The 19,113-nt window shown below is 36.7% G+C and overlaps 1 protein-coding gene across 10 annotated transcripts in view; it reads left to right on the top strand.

Annotated features, from left to right (window-relative positions):
• USP45 (ubiquitin specific peptidase 45) overlaps positions 1 to 18,731 on the top strand; it is a 76,058-nt gene extending 57,327 nt beyond the window's left edge. For 4 of the 10 annotated variants that reach the window (XM_029944293.1, XM_029944295.1, XM_029944294.1 and 1 more), the window contains 9 exons: positions 1,372 to 1,453; positions 3,604 to 3,695; positions 4,921 to 4,977; positions 5,426 to 5,569; positions 8,281 to 8,941; positions 10,560 to 10,657; positions 12,258 to 12,344; positions 17,283 to 17,436; positions 18,072 to 18,731. In XM_029944293.1, the coding sequence (XP_029800153.1) occupies positions 1,372 to 1,453; positions 3,604 to 3,695; positions 4,921 to 4,977; positions 5,426 to 5,569; positions 8,281 to 8,941; positions 10,560 to 10,657; positions 12,258 to 12,344; positions 17,283 to 17,436; positions 18,072 to 18,202 (1,506 nt within the window). In that variant the 3' untranslated portion in view covers positions 18,203 to 18,731. Of the gene's footprint in view, positions 1 to 1,371; positions 1,454 to 3,603; positions 3,696 to 4,920; positions 4,978 to 5,425; positions 5,570 to 8,236; positions 8,942 to 10,246; positions 10,362 to 10,559; positions 10,658 to 11,587; positions 12,183 to 12,257; positions 12,345 to 17,282; positions 17,437 to 18,071 lie in introns of those variants that run through there. The other 6 variants (XM_029944298.1, XM_029944296.1, XR_003910644.1 and 3 more) reach the window with 6 other exon arrangements.
• The last annotated feature ends 382 nt before the right edge of the window (positions 18,732 to 19,113 follow it).

Raw genomic sequence — 19,113 nt, 5'->3', positions numbered from 1 at the left:
CCAGAAAGGTTAGAGGCTGCTCTGTATTTTCCGTATCTGAGTTCATCATGGGCCCACCTCCTTGCTCTCAGGAGTAGGTCAGAGCAGAACAGCTCTGGGGGTACTGTGTATCCTCTGCTGATCCACAGCACAGTGTGGGGTGGAGAGTAAGGACATTAGCAGCTCACTCCCCCTGTATTCTGTTTTCAGATGTAAAGCGAGGTACAACAGCAGAGGGGATCTTGATGTTGACAGCATGTCTGTCTTCCCAAGTCTCACCGCTTCACTCTGGATTGGTTGTCTCTTGCATTTGATGTACAAGCATCATTCTAGAATTCATTTAACTGTGCTCCTAGCAATTCTCTTGCCTCTATTAAGTTTTTGAGTGAGAGAGAGAGAGAGAGAGAGAGCGAGCGAGCAAGTGGGGTAGAGGGGCCGAGAGAGAATCCAAACAGCCTCAGAGCCATCAGTGTGGAGCCTTTATGGGGCTCCATCCTACCAACAGTGAGATCATGACCTGAACTGAAATCAAGAGTCAGAGGCTTAACGGACTGAGCCACCCAGGAACCCCTCTTTTATGCCTCAGGTGCTGGCCCTCTTGTTGCCTGTAAGCTTTGTTGTCTTTCTTGTTTATGCTCTCATTTGGTGGTGATGGTGGTGGTAGGGTGTGCGTACGTGTGTGCATGCACGTACGTGTATTTTTCTCCTTATTTATTTATTTAATATATTTTTAATGTTTTATTTATTTTTGAGAGAGAGACAGAGACAACGTGAGCAGGGGAGAGGCAGAGAGAGAGGGAGACACAGAATCTGAAGCAGGCTCCAGGCTCTGAGCTGTCAGCACAGAGTCCCACGCGGGGCTTGAACCCACAAACTGCGAGATCATGACCTGAGCCAAAGTCGGACATACAACCGACTGAGCCACAATCCTTTTTTTATTTAAAAGGTATTCAGTTTTTTTTCTAAATTTGTGAGTTGGTTGCCTTATTCATTTGTCTTTATTCTTTTTAATTGACTTAAATATTTAAGGCTGTGAATTTTCTTCTGAACAGTGGAAAGTATCTGGATTCTGATACGTAGTATTTTTATTATTCTCTGGTAGGTCTGCAGTTTGAATTTTATTTTTCTTTGATGTAATCCTTTTTTAAATAGCAGAATTAGGTATCATTTTCACACCAGGAAGTCCAAGTCAAACAGTGGCTTCAAATATAAAAACCTATGATTAAGACTTTACTTTAAAAAAAATCTTCTGAAGGATAATTAGCTAACTTTCCCCTCACCCTACTTTTAAGAGTGGCAGAGTGGGAAAAAGAAGGGAAAAGAGTGAAAACTTACTCTAAACCTATAAGAATACATTCAAGTATAGATTCTTATTAAATTCTTGTTTTATAGAGAATACAAGCTGCCATCCTGAAAGCATTTAACAACCCAACTACTAAAACTGCTGATGATGATACTAGAAGAAAGGTCAAAGGTATGTCAATTTTTTCACCTTTAAAACTTTCTCCCTGGAGAAAAACTTAAGTTTATCTTTAGAGGAAAAAAAGAACTGAGTATATTGTGAAGTGATTCTGTAAAGCAGTGGCCTTAAAAGAGAGTGTACTTACTCCAGTGTCTGTGAGGTAATCTAGTGGCTCATAGAAAGAAAATGTTAGAATGTGTCCATAGGAACTTTAAAAACTAAAACTAATTATCAGATGTATAAATTGACACTAATAACCTTATTTGAGGTATCTTTATCCTAAGGGAGACTTTAAAGGTGGTTGAAAGTAGCAATCTCACTTGGAAGTTCACGTTCATCATATTGTGTCATTTCGCAGTTGACCTATGTTTGCATTAAGTGGATTTATGGATATTGTATATTTCAACGAGTCAAAGGGCATAAGTGTTCCAAAGAGTCCTGCAAGGAATCCATTTATTGAAGAGAATACTCACTCAAGCATACATGTCTACATTACTGCTAGTGTAGACTCTTCATCATCCAAAGTATTAGCAAAACCAGTGATTATCTAATCAAAGCTGATCATTAATAATTATCAGTATTTAAATGTGGGCTTATATGTCATATTATAAGCGATTTACCTTGTTCTAACTGTATATTCTGCCTTCAGATATTAACTAATGCTAGTCTGAAGTAATTTTTAGAAAATGTTTAAAAATATTATTTGTATTTTATTTATTCTCTTTTATAACTTCCATTTTTTGTAGTATTATTTGTACATAGTGCATGTCTATAATTCATAAACAAATATACACACATTGTGATTGTACCTGCCCAAACAATGTGCAGTTAGGGTTCAAGTTTTTTTTTAATTGAAGTATAATTGGCACACAATGTTAAATTAGTTTCGTGTGAAAAGGTCAAGATTTTTTTTGTTTTGTTTTTGTTTTTTTTTAAATAGTTTATTGTCAAGACTTTTTAATGTGGATTCTCAAATACGCTTTTTTTTTGTTTGAGCTAGTGCCATCTAGTGCCTGCTGAGAAGAACTGCTCAGTTTTTCTTTCCAGTTTTGTATAATATTTTCCATTTTCAATCCCTTGTACAATTTTTTCTTTCTTTTTTAAATGTTTTTATTTACTTTTGAGAGAAAGAGAGCATGAGGGGGGTAGGGGCAGAGAGAGAGAGGGAGACAGAAGATTCAAAGCAGGCTCTGCGCTGAGAATGGAGAGCCACATATGGGGCTTGAACTCCTGAACTGGGAGATCATGACCTGAGCTGAAGTACAGTTTTCTTAATGAATCATCTTAGTTTATCATACCTTTTAAATGGTTATCATTATATTAATAAATACTTATTGATATATCTAGCTATAAGTTGACTCTGTCATTCACTGCTTCAAACAATGTTTTAAAATGATTTTAAATGTTGGTATAATATTTGAACTTAGAGATCCAAAAAAGAGAGGTTTGAAAGAGGAATGAGGTTTGTTGATGTATTTTTTCATCATGAGTAACATAATGAGAATTTCAAAGTTCTATTAAAGTAGAGAGAATAGTATGATGAAGCCTCATGTACTTATCACCCCTCTTAAACTACATTGAATGTGTGGTATGTTTTATCTATATTATTCCAACCCCTGATTGTTTTGAAGGGACTCATACAGGCTTAATTTTCTTTGATTTGGGGAATATTTCCCAAACAGAATGATTTTGTCATTTTTTATATGTAACCGAGCAGTTTATATATATAACTGAGTAATTAGTTGCCCAGGTTAATTCTTTACCCTATGCTGTGTTTACTGGTCTACTTTTGTATCCATAGTTATGGTCCCGACATGTGTAACCCTGAACACATAATCTTTCTCATCTACATAGGCACAGAGACTTTAAATTGCTTAATGGGAACAATTGAGATATGGTATGAACAGTGGTTATTGTTTACTTATTTTGCCTCAGGTTTAAGAATAGTTTATTATTTCTTGGAGACTACTGTAGTTGATAGTCAATTCTCTACAGAATTATAAAGGAGAAAGACATTATAACCTACAGTAAATATATTATTAAATGTGGTACTGGTCATCTGTCTTATTCAGATGTCTTTTGAATCAACAGAAAAAAAGCATGTTACATTGTTAGGTTGATGGTTGACATATTTTTTGCATTAAAAAGTATTATTTTTGCAGCATATGGAAGAGAAGGTGTGAAAATGAACTTCATAGATCGGATCTTTATTGGTGAATTAACTAGCACAGTCATGTGTGAAGAATGTGCAAATGTAGGTGCTTTGGAATTCACTTCAACATGGAATAGATTACAGTCATATCATTTTTATTCTCTTTCACATATGATCATCAGCATTTATTTTTATTTGTGACAGATGACTACTTAACAGTGTTTGAAAGTCTTTACAATATATCTTCACTCCCAGAAAGGAAGCATAATTTATAAATTTTTAAGTGTTATTTTTCCTCTTGACAAACCTTTGAAGTTCTTTTAGCCTATTCCTGTGCTGGAATGTGTTAGCTGTTTGTTTAGATTAAAATGAAAGAAGCCTCAGGGAAGGGAATAACTTTGTTATGTAACTGTGCATTACCCTAAAAGGTAATTCTAATAGAAATAACATAGTAACATAACAGGGAGATCTACCACATTTTATTTAAAGTTTACATTTCTATTACTTGAAGTTTTTTTAAAGTAAGCTCATATTTGAATTTAGTGATAATTTTTATTTTGAATGCCATCTGTACTTTAACAACTTAAAACACATAAAAGTTTTTATAGGTTTTCAATTACTTGATAACAAATATTTCTGAAAGCCTATGGTTTAGAGTGCAAACTTTTGTTAGATTTTGTTCATAAAATGGAAGGTCTTTATGTCCATTTTCCTGTCTCAGATAATGAGATACTTTTCTTTTCTCTCTAGTCATAAAATCAGGATTATATGTTACGTCTCTTTCTAGCCTGTCATATTGAAGCACAGAATTTGTCAACATGATATATTACTTAAATTTCTAGTATATTCAACATAGAAGTTGATTTCTCTCTCACAAACTAGAGAGTCTTTTTAAACACAATTATCCTTAAAAATCTATAAAATGCAGTCAAGCTCTCTGGCTTTTCTGTTCATGGCTTTATTTTTTTCTTTTAAATGTTTATATTTGATTTATGTTTTGGCACAATTTCACCAAAAATATGTTTATATCTTTAGTTAATCAGTTTTATTAAACAGTTTATTTTGAAGTTACTTAAAATATTATAGGTTAGTCATATTGGCAATATTATAAAATTCAACTGGGTTGCATTTATTGAAATGTTGGGATATCTTGTTTTGACTAACAGTATGTGCTGGTCTACCCAGTTAAATCACTGTTTGTTCCAGGGATGATTTTTAACTCAAAATTCTAAGTTGCCTGGGAAGTTTGATTTCTTTAAGACTTTACAGAATTACATTATCTATATTAGAATTCTAACTGAATTTTTCAATATGTTTTCTTTTTAAGATCTCCACAGTGAAAGATCCTTTTATTGATATTTCACTTCCTATAAGAGAAGAAAGGGTAAGGAGAAAAAACTTAACCAATGAGTCTTTGGTAGAGAGCATGTATCCATTCATATATTTAGACATTTGTTGGGGCACCTGGCTGGTCGTAGAGTGTGTGACCGTTGATCTTGGAGTTGTGACTTCAAGTCCCACATTGGTGTAGAGATTACTTAAAAATAAAATATTAAAAAAAAAGACATTTGTTGAGCATATTATCACATTATCCAAGAGTCATTTTTTATGGAGTTTGCATAGTGTATTTGCTACTGACGTTTGTGTATTTATGCGTAAAGTATGATATATAGTTCTTGTTCTCAAAAAATTCAAACCAATATGTTTTATGTTTTGAGAATTAATGTTAAGGAAATTATCATTCCAAATGTGTTAGAAACTTTAAACAATAGTCGATATCCAGAATTTATTTCCTAAAGAAGTTTTGTGTTATGTGCATGGCATTTATATAGGTTTCAAAACCTCTGCTTTTGGGAAGAATGAGTAAATGTAGAGGCTTACAGGCAACAGATAATGGTCAGTGCAGTGACCCTCTTACTACAGAAAGTTCTCATCAGCCCAGAGCCACCAAGAACCAGTCTTCATCTGACAATAAGGTAAGATTATATGCATTTGTGAGACATCTGTTTTTTTAACTTTCCAAGAAGAATAGTTAAAAAAAAAAAAATATATATATATATATATATATACACATATATATATACACAAAAGTAGAGATGATAGTAGAATAAACTTCCATGTACCTGTGTCCCAGATTCATAGTTCTCAGATCAGGGCTTATCCTATTTTATCTGTGTCTATCCCACATTCTCCCTCCTTCATCTCAAATTATTTTGAAATAATTCCAATATAGTGTATACTTCAAAGTATATCTCTAAAAGATGAACGCTATTGGAGGTGGGGGGGAATGGGTGGCTCAGTTGGTGAGGCATCGGACTCTTGGTTTTGGCTCCAGTCATGATCTCTCAGTTTGTGAGTTCGAGCCCCACATTGGGCTCTGTGTTGACAGTGCAGAGTCTGCTTGGGATTCTCTCTCTCCCTCTCTCTCTGCTCCTCACCTCCTCATGCTCTCTGTCTCAAAAATAAATAAACTTTAAAAAAAATTTTAAAAAGATGAATACTATTTTAAAAGATGTAACTGCAGTACATTATCATATCAAATAATATGAGTAACTTCTTAATGGTATCAATGGCCAGTCATTATTTAAATGTCTGTGGTTGTCTCATAAAATACTTCGTTTTTGTTTTTGCTTTTTTTTTTTAAATGTTTTATTTATTTTTGATACAGAGAGAGACAGAGCATGAGAGGGGGAGGGGCAGAGAGAGAAGGAGACACAGAACTGGAAGCAGGCTCCAGGCTCTGAGCTGGCTGTCAGCACAGAGCCTGACGCGGGGCTCGAACCCACGAATGTGAGATCTGAGCCGAAGCCGGGGGCTCAACCGACTGAGCCACCCAGGCGCCCCTGTTTTTGCTTTTTAAGGTGTGCTTGAATTTAGGATCTAGAAAGAGATCTGTAGATTTCAGTTAATTGCCATCTCTTAATCGCATGTCTCTTAGATCCCTTTTAATGTATAGATCTCCCCTCCTTTTTTCCCTTGCTTTGCAATATGTTTGTTGAAGAAATTGGATCTTTTTTTTTTTTTTTAGTGGTTTCTTACATTCCCACATTCAGTGGTAATTTGTTTTACTTTCGCATTCCCATGGTATTAAACAGGTTCCTCTGTTTCCTTTATTTCTTCTCTAAGACATTTTGATCTAAAGGCCTAATTAGGCTCAAGTTCTATTGTTTATTTAATTTTTGGCAAGAAAAAATTTAACTGGCAGTATATACTTCCATCAAGAAGATGCACTTAGGGGCGCCTGGGTGGCTCGTCGGCTGAGCCTCCGGCTTCGGCTCAGGTCAGATCTCACATTCATGGGTTCGAGCCCCGCGTCAGGCTCTGTGCTGACAGCTGGCTCAGAGCTTGGAGCCTGCTTCTGGTTCTGTGTCTCCTTCTCTCTCTGCCCCTCCCCCTCTATGCTCTGTCTCTCTCTGTATCAAAAATAAATAAAAACATTAAAAAAAAAAAAAGAAGAAGATGCACTTATAGGGCACCTGGATGGCTCAGTTGGTTATGCCTCCAACCTCGGCTCAGGTCATGATCTCACAGTTTGTGGGTTTGAGCCCTGTCTGTGCCAACAGCTCAGAGCCTGGAGCCTGCTTTGGATTCTGTGTTTTCCTCTCTCTTTGCCCCTCCCCAATTTGTGCTCTGTCTCTCTGTCTCTGTCTCTGTCTCTCCCTCTTTCTCTCAAAAATGAATAAACATTGAAAAAAAATATTTAACAAAAGAAGATGCACATAATGTTTGAAGTCTAGTCTTTGATGTCACCAGTCACCAGTCACCATTGTCTGGATCCATTATTTTATCAGGAACATAACGTGATTGTTGAATTACTTCATAAAAATTTATTTATTTATATTTTAATGTGTTTTTATTTATTTTTGAGATAGCGTGAGTAGGGGAGGGACAGAGAGAGAGGGGGACAGAGGATCTGAAGCAGGGTCTGTGCTGACAGCAGAGGGCCTGATGTGGGGCTTGAACTCAGAAACCATGAAATCATGACCTGATCCAAAGTTGGACAATTAACTGACTGAGGCACCCAGGTGTCCCTACCTCATAAAAATATAAAGAAATCAATATAAATTTGCACTTCATTTTTTAAAAAAACTTTTTAAATGCAATATGACTTGTACTAAATTGGCAAATTGATACATTATCAGATTAGCTTTTTCTGTTAGAAGCCTCTTGAAGTGGCAAGACTACAGAGAGTATACAATGGTTTATAATAAAAAAGCCTCCCTGACATTCCTCTTCTACAAAAGTCCTGGTTCTTTTTTTTTTTTATGTCTTTATTTTATTTTGAGAGACAGAGACAGAGCGGGGGAGGGGCAGAGAGAGAGGGAGACACCAAATGCAAAGCGGGCTCCAGGCTCTGCAGGGCTCTAACCCACGGACTGTGAGATCATGACCTGAGCCGAAGTCGGCTGCTTAACCGACTGAGCCACCCAGGTGCCCCTAAAAGTCCTGTTTCTTTCTCCACAGATAAGTAACTGCTACTGTGGGCTTCTTGTATAAAGAAAAGTTTCTAAATTAGGACTATTTGTTATTGTATCTTTTATCGATCGTAGTTCAGGATTTAGGAAATGGATTTCAGAGTTACTAGAAGAAGTATTTGATAATTGCGGAAGGTGTGAATAAGATTTATTGGCATTTATTTTCAGTAAGGTCACAGGACTCTTTTCTCTGAAACACTGTCAACTTACAGATTCAACTAGGACATGGCAGAAAATTTGTAAGAAAAGTTTCATCTGGCGAAGACAGAGCAGTTGTCATAGGCCAGAAAAATGAAAACCTTGAGATGAGGGGGGCTTCTTCAGTGTGTGCAGGCGTCCTGAGTACTGAGGCAGCTCTGAATGAAAGCCCGACTGATGGCAGTGAAAAAGAAGCCGGCCGTTCCGAAAGTAGTGCTGACGCTGACAGTGAGGCTTCGGAGTCAGAAAGTACTTCTCAGCATGCCGCCCTGTGGGGGTCTAGACGGGGATGCTGTGCGCAGGAAAATGGACCCCGTCCCCAGCTGCTGCCCACCGAGGAGACTGACAGTGGTGTTGAGGGGGTGGCTGAAGCTATTTCTGAACTCTATTTGAGCAGCGCTGTAACTGGGGATAGAGATTTTTACAGAGAAAATAAGCCACCAAATGTTCCAAATAATTTACGTTCTTCAGAGGAGAAGCAGGTGTTGTCTTCTAGCCCCCAAAATGCTTTTCAGACCCTTTCTCAGAGCTATATAACTACTTCTAAAGAATGCTCAGTGCAGTCCTGTCTCTACCAGTTTACGTCTGTGGAATTACTAATGGGGAATAACAAGCTTCTGTGTGAGAACTGTACTGAGAAGAAGCAGAAGTACCGAAAGGAAACCATTTCTGCAGGTAAATATTTAGTCTTCTGTTTTTCTTAGTATTCATAGGTTATCTGATAGTAACTAGTATAGATCCCAAATAAAGGAACCTAAGAACCTTTCCTCCATACTTAAGTTGCTTGGAGGCAGGGGTTGTCTTTTCCATAGTTGTACCTCAGCAGTGAAGATGGTGGCTGGACTTCTAAATAGGCTTTTGTTGAAATAAATTAAACAAGTAGTACCCATCTCTGCCTTGAAAATGCAAATCCACAGAATCTCATTTCAGGGGACTAGCTATCTGAAATCTTTTCAGAAAAAGATTTCCCTAGAACTGACAGTTGTATCACTAGTGAGATTAATGAGATTAATGTGCTTCACAAATCCCACCGATCTAGTATGGAGTCCTATCATAAGATAATGAATTTGATGATTTTAAATAATTGTATGTTATAAAGCTAGCAACAGTAGCTGTGTTCAGTTGATCAAAGAAAAGTGGAAAAAAAGGGACTCATTAAATAAATTTTTAGTGCAGCTCTAGCCATGATTAAATGGAGAGAATACTCTGATTCTTAGTGACTAGTCTGTTTCAAAATGGAGGTTTTATAATTATTCAGGGATGGTGAGGCCAACAGATCAGGAGACAGTTGTCACAGAAGAGATAGTTTGTTAAGTACAGTTCTGAAGAGGAGTGAGCACACCAAGCCATGGCAGGCAGGGCCACGGTGGGGGGAGGGGGGATAGCAGGGTTGTCAGGAGGCAGAAGGAGTGAGAGAAGACATGGAGAAGAGCCTTTACTGTAGTTTCCAGGGAGGGAATTGGAATCAGCAAGGTACAGGCTTGAGTGACTAAGTTTTCAATAATTTCAGTGGGCTCTGGGACATCGGGGCTGTCTCTACTAGTGTAGTACTTGGCCCTGGTGTGATTTGGGCAGGTGGGTAGTGGCCTCGTGTATCAGAGCCCAGTAAAGGAGGGGTTGGGTATGGGCTTTGGATTGATTGGTTTGTGTATGAAAGGCACTCTTACATTGTTTGTTAAATCTAGGAATTCGCTAGCTAGCTCTGGCAGAAGCCTTCCCTCTGGTGTCAGCAGGTATCAGGTATCAAAGTCAAAGAATAAAGACATGCTTAATACACTAATAATTAAAGAAATGTGTAGATGGGAGAAGGAAGAAGTACCAATGAACATTAGTCCATGTTAAATATGCTCTTGGCCATATTCAAATCCTATCCCAAGTCCTGTCTAACAACCTCTTACTGAAATGCCCTGTGGTTCCCATGATCTGTGATCTCCTTTCACTGCAATGAGTAATGACCCATATTTTTTTTTTTAACTCTAGGTGAGTTTTTGGTGGTCTTTGGCTAGAGGGCATTGACATGAGTCACTACCAGTCCGTCTTCTTCCCAGCTCCCCAAACTTTGTTGCAAGTGCCACTTCCCCTATTTTTTGTCCTTGTAAGTGTGTGCTTTTTAAAAAAATCCCTTTGTTTTAGTGCAGTTTTGGAAAGGAGTATAGAGATATGCTGTAACCAGAGTCTAATTTCTTTTTTCATGTTTTCAAAAATATGGTATGGTGATTCTTTATAAATGTTTATTATATGGTGCATGATTATAAAATGGAATCTTCTAAGTAAATTATTATATTTCACACAGAAAAGAAAGCAGAAGGGGTTTATACTAATGCCAGGAAGCAATTTCTCATTTCTGCTGTTCCAGCTATCCTGATTCTCCATCTTAAAAGATTCCATCAGGTAAAAGTCCCTTTAGTAGCACTGTAGTAATTTTATCATATGTTTTACAGAGCCCTTCTATCTCATGTAAATTGCTATCAAGGATTAGACAGTAATTTATTTAATTTAAAAATTTGTCATATGGGATTTACCTACTTCTTCATAAGACTTTTATGTTTAAAACTGTTTAATTCATAATACTGTATTTGACAGTTTTGGTGGTAGCAAGGTAAGGGGGGTGTGTGTGTATGAGAGAGAAAAAAGGAGAGAATGAAAAATAGGATTTATTAAGAATCATTAGAAAGAGGGAAATAGCAAAGTACACATAGGTTTCTGAGTTCTCATGATCCCAGTGGTAGGGGCAGGTGGGCTGGGCATGGTTAGCTTGGACTAAATGCAAGAGGGGCTGCAAGGCAGGGCTCACTCCTGTAGGGACTCTACAGTGAGAGGGAGTCTAATGCTTTTAATGTGTCAGGTTTTTCTCTAAGTTTAAACTAATGCCTTGTCTTGTTTTGTTTTGCATTTGATGTAATGATTTTGAAGTTTCTCTGAAAGAATAAATAAGTGAAAATACAAAAACAGTTTAGAAAAAGTTAGAATGGGTAATTTTTTGATATCACTAAAACTACAGTAATTACAATAGTATGGTCAAAATTGTCAATAAATAAAAACATGAGTACTATTTAAAGCTCTTTTGTTATGGTAAAGGAAGAATGTCAAATCAGTTGAGAAGGGGGTAGATATTTTTTAAAATTTATTTATTTCTAAGTAATCTCTACACCCAATGTGGGGTTTGAACCTACAACCCCAAGATTAAGAGTCTCACCTGCTCTTCCAGCTTAGGTAGCCAGGTACCCCGGAGGGTGGATTATTCAATAAAGGATTTAGGGGAAATAGCTGAAATAAGAATATAAAGCTTCCTTCTATACCATATATCAATATTATTTTCAGATAAATATTTAACTGTATGAAACAAATCATCAAAGACTAGAAGAAAACTTAAATGAATATTAACCTGGTTGGACTATTTACTAAGTATAAAATCCATGAAAAAAATCTCAAGAGAAAAGATTAGGAGCTTTGATTATATATCTGCAACATTTCAGGTGGCCCAAAGGTAGGCAGGAAGAGATTTTTCTCTACACCCCCATCCATATTCACTGAAAGATTAAATTGTTAATTTTCTCTAGCCATGATTGTAGAAACTCAGTGGACGTGAAAATGGCCATGGAGAGCACAAGCAGGTGTATCATGTCTCATTGTATCAGAATGCCTAATGAAGGGTATATATGTGCAGTTACTCTGTGTGAGCAAGATACGGGCATGCCAGATCTTAGACCCTAATTTCATGATGTACCACAATTATTTTATATTTGATACTTGCATCTCAATTTAGGAACTTACAGAAAGAATTCATACCCTCAAAGGGAAGTATTTATGGACTAGTGAATAGTCCAGGACTGATTTATAAGTTTTGGACTATTCATTAGTCAAGTTTCCATAGCTATTAAAAACACTAACTTCTAGAATTCCTCTTTTGGTTTTATTAACAGTGATGAAGATGAATTAAGTTTGTTGCATTAAAAATTGTGGGGTTTTTTTTTTTTTTGGTCTTTTTAAGGCTGGCTTGAGTCTTCGAAAAGTAAACAGACATGTTGATTTTCCACTTATTCTTGATTTAGCACCATTCTGTTCTGCTACTTGTAAGGTATAGTATGTTATTAAGATGTTTAATTGACTTGCAAATAATATGCTTAAAAGTATTAGGCCATTCTTTTCTCCCTCCCCTCCTCCCTTCCCCTCCTTCCTTCTAAAAAGTTTCTCTGAAAGAGAATTTTATACTTAGTGACGTTAAATTGGTAACATGGAATGTTTAAAGCACTAAATATGACTTTTGTCCTTTGGGAGACAGAATAAAGGGAAATTGAAAAGCTGTGTAAACCATGAGGCATGGCGATCAGGAAGTTTAGTGCTGCTTGTAAGTGCTACTGGGAGTAGATAGTTGCTGAGAGAAGCAGGCAGATTTTGTGCCCTCTCCTGTTCCTTGTGAGTGGTATGTTTAATTGACAATAGTTTTAGCATTTGTGGAGTTCATTATCTTTTGTGAGTCCATTTACTAGTGCGTTGTTTTTCATTCCATTTCATGTACACTACTGAAAATAGTGTACTTGTCAGCTGAGTTTGATACTTTAAAATTTATAATACTTTAGGGGCACCTCAGTGGCTCAGTCAGTTAAGCGTCCAGCTTTGGCTCAGTTCATGATCTTGTGGTTTGTGGGTTCAAGCCTCGCATCAGGCTCTGTGCTGACAGCTCAGAGCCTGGTGCCTGCTTTGGATTCTGTGCCTCCTCCTCTGTGCCCCTCCCCTGCTCTCACTGGCTCTCTCTATCAAAAATAAATAAACATTAAAAACATTTTTTAATTAATTTTTGATACAGGAGAGACAGAGCATGAGAGGGGGAGGGTCAGAGAGAGAAGGAGACACAGAACTGGAAGCAGGCTCCAGGCTCTGAGCTAGCCGTCAGCACAGAGCCTGACGCGGGGCACGAACCCCCGAACGTGAGATCTGACCTGAGCCGAAGTCGGAGGCTTAACCGACTGAGCCACCCAGGCGCCCCTAAAAAAAATTTTGTTTTAATTAATAATACTTTACTAATTTGGTATAGAAAGCAGACTGGGTTTCAATTGCTTGTACATGTAAGCACTGTGTAGATGAATTGATGAATTTGTCTTCCTTAAGGGAACTAGATGTTAAGGGGTAACATATTGTTCTGTTCATGATTCCTGGTTAGCGGTCTAGGTTTTATAGTATGTAATAGAATATTTATTAAACTTAATATTTTCAACAAAAATTCTTAAAAGCAGTTATTTGGTGAGTCCAGTTTATCTGCTGTAGAACACTAGCACTGTCTGTCAATTATTAACACTCAGTAGTCATAGAATTTAATTATATAGTAAACAAAATTTTACAAACTTTGTAATAAATATATAAGAACTCACTTTTTAAAGGTACCTATTGTGGAGGATTTTCAACATACACAAAAGTAGAACAGTACAATGACCAATAGAGCACCCACCATCTAACTAAAACCTTAGATACACGGCCAGTCCTACCGTATCCATATATTTACCTACTAATTCCTGTATTATTTAGAAGCAAATATCAGACAGTATTTCATTCATAAATATTTTACCATATATCTTTAAAAGATAAGAATCACTCCTTCCCATTTTTAAAAACATAAGCTCAGTACCACTTTGACTCTAAAAAAAATTAACACTAATTCCTTCACATCATCTAGTGTATGTATTTCTAGTTGTCTAATAAATGAAAATTTTAAAATAAACTGGTATCCAAGTAAGAGCTACACATTATGATTGGATAATCTCTTTTAGTCTCTGTGTCTCTTTTTTTAAAATTTTATTTATTTAAGTAATCTCTAGAACCAATGTGGGGCTTGCACTCACAACCTCAAGATCAGGGGTCTCATACTCGTCCAACTTAGCCAGCCGGATGCCCCACTTTTTGTCTCTTTTTTGTTATTTTGTTTATTTAAAAGTTGATTTCTTTATTTTGAGAAAGAGAGAGCAGAGGAGGGACAGAGAGAGAGGGAGAGAATCCCCAGCAGGCCCGATGCTGTTATCAAGGAGCCTGACACGGGGTGGATCTCATGGCTGTGAAATCATGACTGAGGGTGAAATCAAGAGTAATGCTTAAATGACTGAGCCATCTAGGCACCCCAGTCTCTTTTAATATATAGTTTATCTCTCCCCTTCTCTCCCACCTTGCAATTTATATTTTATTCTTTTTAATTTTTATTTATTTTTGAGAGACAGAGCCCAGAGAGAGAGAGGGGAGGAGCAGAGAGAGAGAGGGAGACACAAAATCTGAAGCAGGCTCCAGGCCCTGAGCTGTCAGCACAGAGCCCGACATGGGGCTGGAACTCATGAACTGCAAGGTCATGTCCTGAGCTGTATTTGGACATTTAACTAACTGAGCCACTCAGGCACCCCTGCAATTTATTTTTTGAAGAAACTGAGTCATCTTTCTGGTAGTTTCCCTAGTTTAGATTTTGATTTTTCCTTCTCTGTCCTGTTTATTTCCTACAAATAGTTTGGATCTTATGATGCTTGAACAGATTCCGGTTTGCTCTTTTTTTTCTTCCTGCAAAGGCTGTTGTATGGGGAGCATTTGGTTTTTTCATCAGATGGCACATAATGCCAGTTATCTGTCTGTCTTTCTGTGATGTTAGCAACCAGTGATGCTCAAATGCTAGATCCATGAATTCATTAAGAATTACAGAATGGTGATATTTTAATACTGTCATTTCTTCTTCACTTATTAGCTAGACCACTTCTTTACAAAGGGAAATTCCTTTAATATATTTGATTATCTTATAATATAGTTCTTATAGAAAAGGCTGGATAAATGTTCAGTTCTTTCCCTGCCCCCCTTTTAAACCAGTTTTCAGAATAATGAATTACTTCACTAGCATCCTCACACTGTGATCAATTAACTTATCACTATTAATTCATGGATTTAAGCACATTAGATATGTTTCAACTTACTACACTTTTCTTTTTATTCCTGGCCTAATATATTAGCTTAATTGGTCCATAGTTGGCTTACTGAAAGCCACTTCTGTTGGCTCCTCTTTTGAAGTGACTCTGGTGGTTTCTCTCTAAATGATTATGCTGCCAACAGGAATGTATTATTCATTTGTTTAATATTTAAATTTTCATTTTAGGGATTGCTTTTAAGTTTAACTTTTAAAAAATAATTATATAAAATACATAATTCCAAAGTCAAATGAATGTTTAAAACAAGGTTATTCAGGGGTGCCTGGGTGGCTCAGTCAGTTGAATGTCTGGCTTCGGCTCAGGTCATGATCTCACGGTTCCTGGGTTCGAGCCCCATGTCAGGCTCTGTGCTGACAGCTAGCCTGGAGCCTCCTTCGGATTCTGTATCTCCCTCTCTCTCAGACCCTCCCCTGCTTGTGCTGTCTCTCTCCCTCAAAAAAAAAAAAACACAAAAAACCAAAAACAAACAAAAAAGAAACAAACCCAAGGTTATTCAAACAAGTATAGCTTTTCTCCATGTCCATTCCACTTGTTTCTTCCCTCTTCTTATATATAAATATTTAAAAATTATTTATTCCTCTGTAATTTTTGAAAATATCAGCAGATTGGTATATATGTGTGCATCTTCACTCTTAAGTAATCACAGCTTATGCTATGTGTCCTTTTTTGTACCTTATTCTTTTTTTTTTTTTAATGAGTATTCCCAAATAGTCTGGGATCTAGCTTTACCATTTTTATTTTTGAGAGACAGAGACATAGCATGAGCGGGGGAGGGGCAGAGAGAGAGAGAGGGAGACACAGAATCTGAAGCAGGCTTCAGGCTCTGAGCTGTCAGCACAGAACTCAACATAGGGCTTGAACTCACGAACTGTGAGATCATGACCTGACCGAAAGTCAGACATTTAATCAACTGAGCCACTCAGATGCTCTTTTCTACCTTATTAACATATCCTGGAGATTATTTCATAGCAGTTTTTTGAGATAGGTGGCACTGCATTTTTCAAACAACGTAACACTCTGTTGTATCAGTGCATCATAATTTATTCAACCAGTCCCCAATTCAATGGGACACCATTTATTTGGGTTTATTCCGGTATATTTTTATTTTTATTCTTTTAAGTCTGTTTATTTAAGAGAGAGAGAGAGCAAGGGGCAGGGGCAGAAAGAGAGGAGGAAGAATCCCAAGCAGGCTCCACACTGTCAGTGAACCTGAGTGCAGGCTCTGTCTTACCACCAGTGAGATCATGACCTGAGGCAAAATCAAGAGTTTGACATTTAACCAACTGAGCCACCCAGGTGGCCTTCAGTTTATTTTTAATTGAAGTGTAGTTGACTTACAATATTACATTATTTTCAGATATATCATTTATTGATTCAGCTTTACAACATGATCACAAGAAATCTAGCTACCATCTGTCACCATAAAAAATTGTTAGCATATTAACTATATTCCCTGTACCATACATTATATCTCTGTATCTCCAGTTTTTTTTTTCTTTTTAAAGACAAATATCTTTTTAGAGAGTGAGCGAGCTGGGGAGAGTGGCAGAGGAAGAGAGAGAATCTGAAGCATGGAACCCAACATGGGGCTTGATCTCAGAACCATGAGATCATGACCTGAGCTGAAATCAAGATGGATGCTTAACCAATTGAGCCATCCCTATGCCCTTCCAGTTTTTTGATATTACAAAATAATGATTAATCAATAACATATCTTTTTATGTTTTACCTGTGTCCTTGTGAGAGAGAATCCTGAAAGAGGATTGATAAATCCAAGAGTAATGCCTGTGTAATTTAGCTAGATTACATGAAATACATTTGCATAGAGGTTGTACCCCTTTGCGTTCCACATGCAGTGTGTATGAGAACTCTTTTCCTGATGGCCCAGCCAACAGAGAATGTTGTCATGCTTCTTCATTCTGCCAGTCTAATACATGTGGAAACATATCTCATTGTAGTTTTAATGCATTTTTCTTAGTTGAGGCAGGACATACATTTGACTTAATTTTCCTTATTATAGTATTTCACTAAATACTACTAATCTCAGTTTTTTCTTTGTCTAAAAGAATGTAAATGTGGGAGATAAAGTTCTCTATGGTCTCTATGGCATAGTGGAACATAGTGGCTCAATGAGAGGAGGTCACTATACAGCTTACGTGAAAGTGAGAGCACCTTCCAGGAAATTATTGGAGCACATCACCGGAAAGAAAAATGTACCTGGTATGCCATCCTCTGTTTACGTTATTCTTGAAAACAAATGAATTTATTCTTCCTTTTCTGGAAGAGGTAAGCTTTTTCATGGCTACCTCAAGTGGATTCACTTTGTTAAAGTTAAGTGAGAAATACCTTTAAGAGTAGTTAGATAATCTTAAGAGAACTTTAAATATCCCAAGATTGTATGCTGCTTCAAGGTAGTAAGTCATTGTGTATAGCGGTGGAGTGGCATTTTATTTAACACAACACACAACACAACACCCAAAAGATTTTGAAGATCTATCTACCAGGTCTTCAGAATAGAGTTGGGGTTGGAAATCTGCAGGCTTTGCCTATAGATGAGCAAACTGTCTTTGTTTTTTCTTGTTGTTGTTGTTGTTTCCTTTCTATTTTCAGTGAAAATGATTCTTTTCCTGAGTACATATTTAAAAGTTTAATATTTCCCTGGATATTTAAAGTGAAGTGATACTAATATTAATGCTTTGAAGGTTCATTTTGAAAGATGTTTAACACAAGAAGAAACATACACAATAAGATCCAGCATTAGATAAATACGGTGTGCGTGATGACTGTGTTGTTGTTTATAAATGTAGAGCAAGAACATACTTGTTGTAAACTTATACTTCTTTTTGTTTTGTTAGATATGAAAGAACCCGGCAATGAAACGGCAGACCAGTGGGTCCATGTTAGTGACACTTTCGTGCAAGTGGTTCCAGAATCCAGAGCCCTTGGTGCACAAGCATACCTTCTGTTTTATGAAAGAATATTATAATTATTTGTTAATAATCAATGATAATGATTACTTAGATCACTTTTGTTTAAATCCTGCAATGATAACATAATATGCAATGTGCCTTTGTAGTCTTTTCTCTTCTGTAAGAATAGCATGCCCCTCAAATGCCCTTGAAGAATTTTCCCATTTTTGGTGAATCCTTTTAAATTACTCAGTGCTTTCAAATTTACCTTCTTAAAATAAATATGAACATATGTTTTTAAAAAAAATTTTGTTCTGGAAAAAAACCAGAATTTGCAGTAGTAAAGGAAACCCCCTTATAATGTGGCTTATTACTATGAGAATTCAGAAATGATGCTGGCCAATCAAATTGTTCCTTAAAACAGTGTTTACCAAATGTGAGTCACATATCACCTTTCTGATTTCATATGTATGTACTGTTTACTGTTTATTTTTAACCTTCTTTTTTAGCTTTACATTTTTAAGCATAGCCTTGTTTTGAGCATATTCCACATTTTATGTGCTAGTGATATTTTTTCTAATAAACATTAAAATAAATCTATAACTACTGAAGAAAACGTGTTCATTCATGAGCACTCCACTGAAAATCACTCAGGGCTGTCCAGTGGTGTATGTCTGCCACTGTGAGGGAAACCCTGCTCTAACGTACCCTGACCCAGTAGGCACGGTGACCCCGTCGTATTTTGTGTGATTCAACCATTTAAAGATCCCACTGTAGCTTCAGTAATAGGGGTTTACAAATAATTTATTGATTAGCTTACTGTTTTGAGGTTTTGAGAACTAGAAAAAGATGGAAATATATCAATATATTATTTGTGATGGAGTTGAGGAAAATTGCATGTAATTAGCCAAGGTCAAAATATAATTATTGACAATTGTAACATGCAGAATTGGTAGAGAAAAGTTTTTAATCCATTGGGATCACTGGG

The sequence above is a fragment of the Suricata suricatta genome, chromosome 7 (genome assembly GCF_006229205.1).
Source record: "Suricata suricatta isolate VVHF042 chromosome 7, meerkat_22Aug2017_6uvM2_HiC, whole genome shotgun sequence".
NCBI lineage: Eukaryota > Metazoa > Chordata > Mammalia > Carnivora > Herpestidae > Suricata > Suricata suricatta.
Note: the sequence above shows the minus strand (reverse complement) of the source record. Positions and strands in the feature narration are given on the sequence as shown.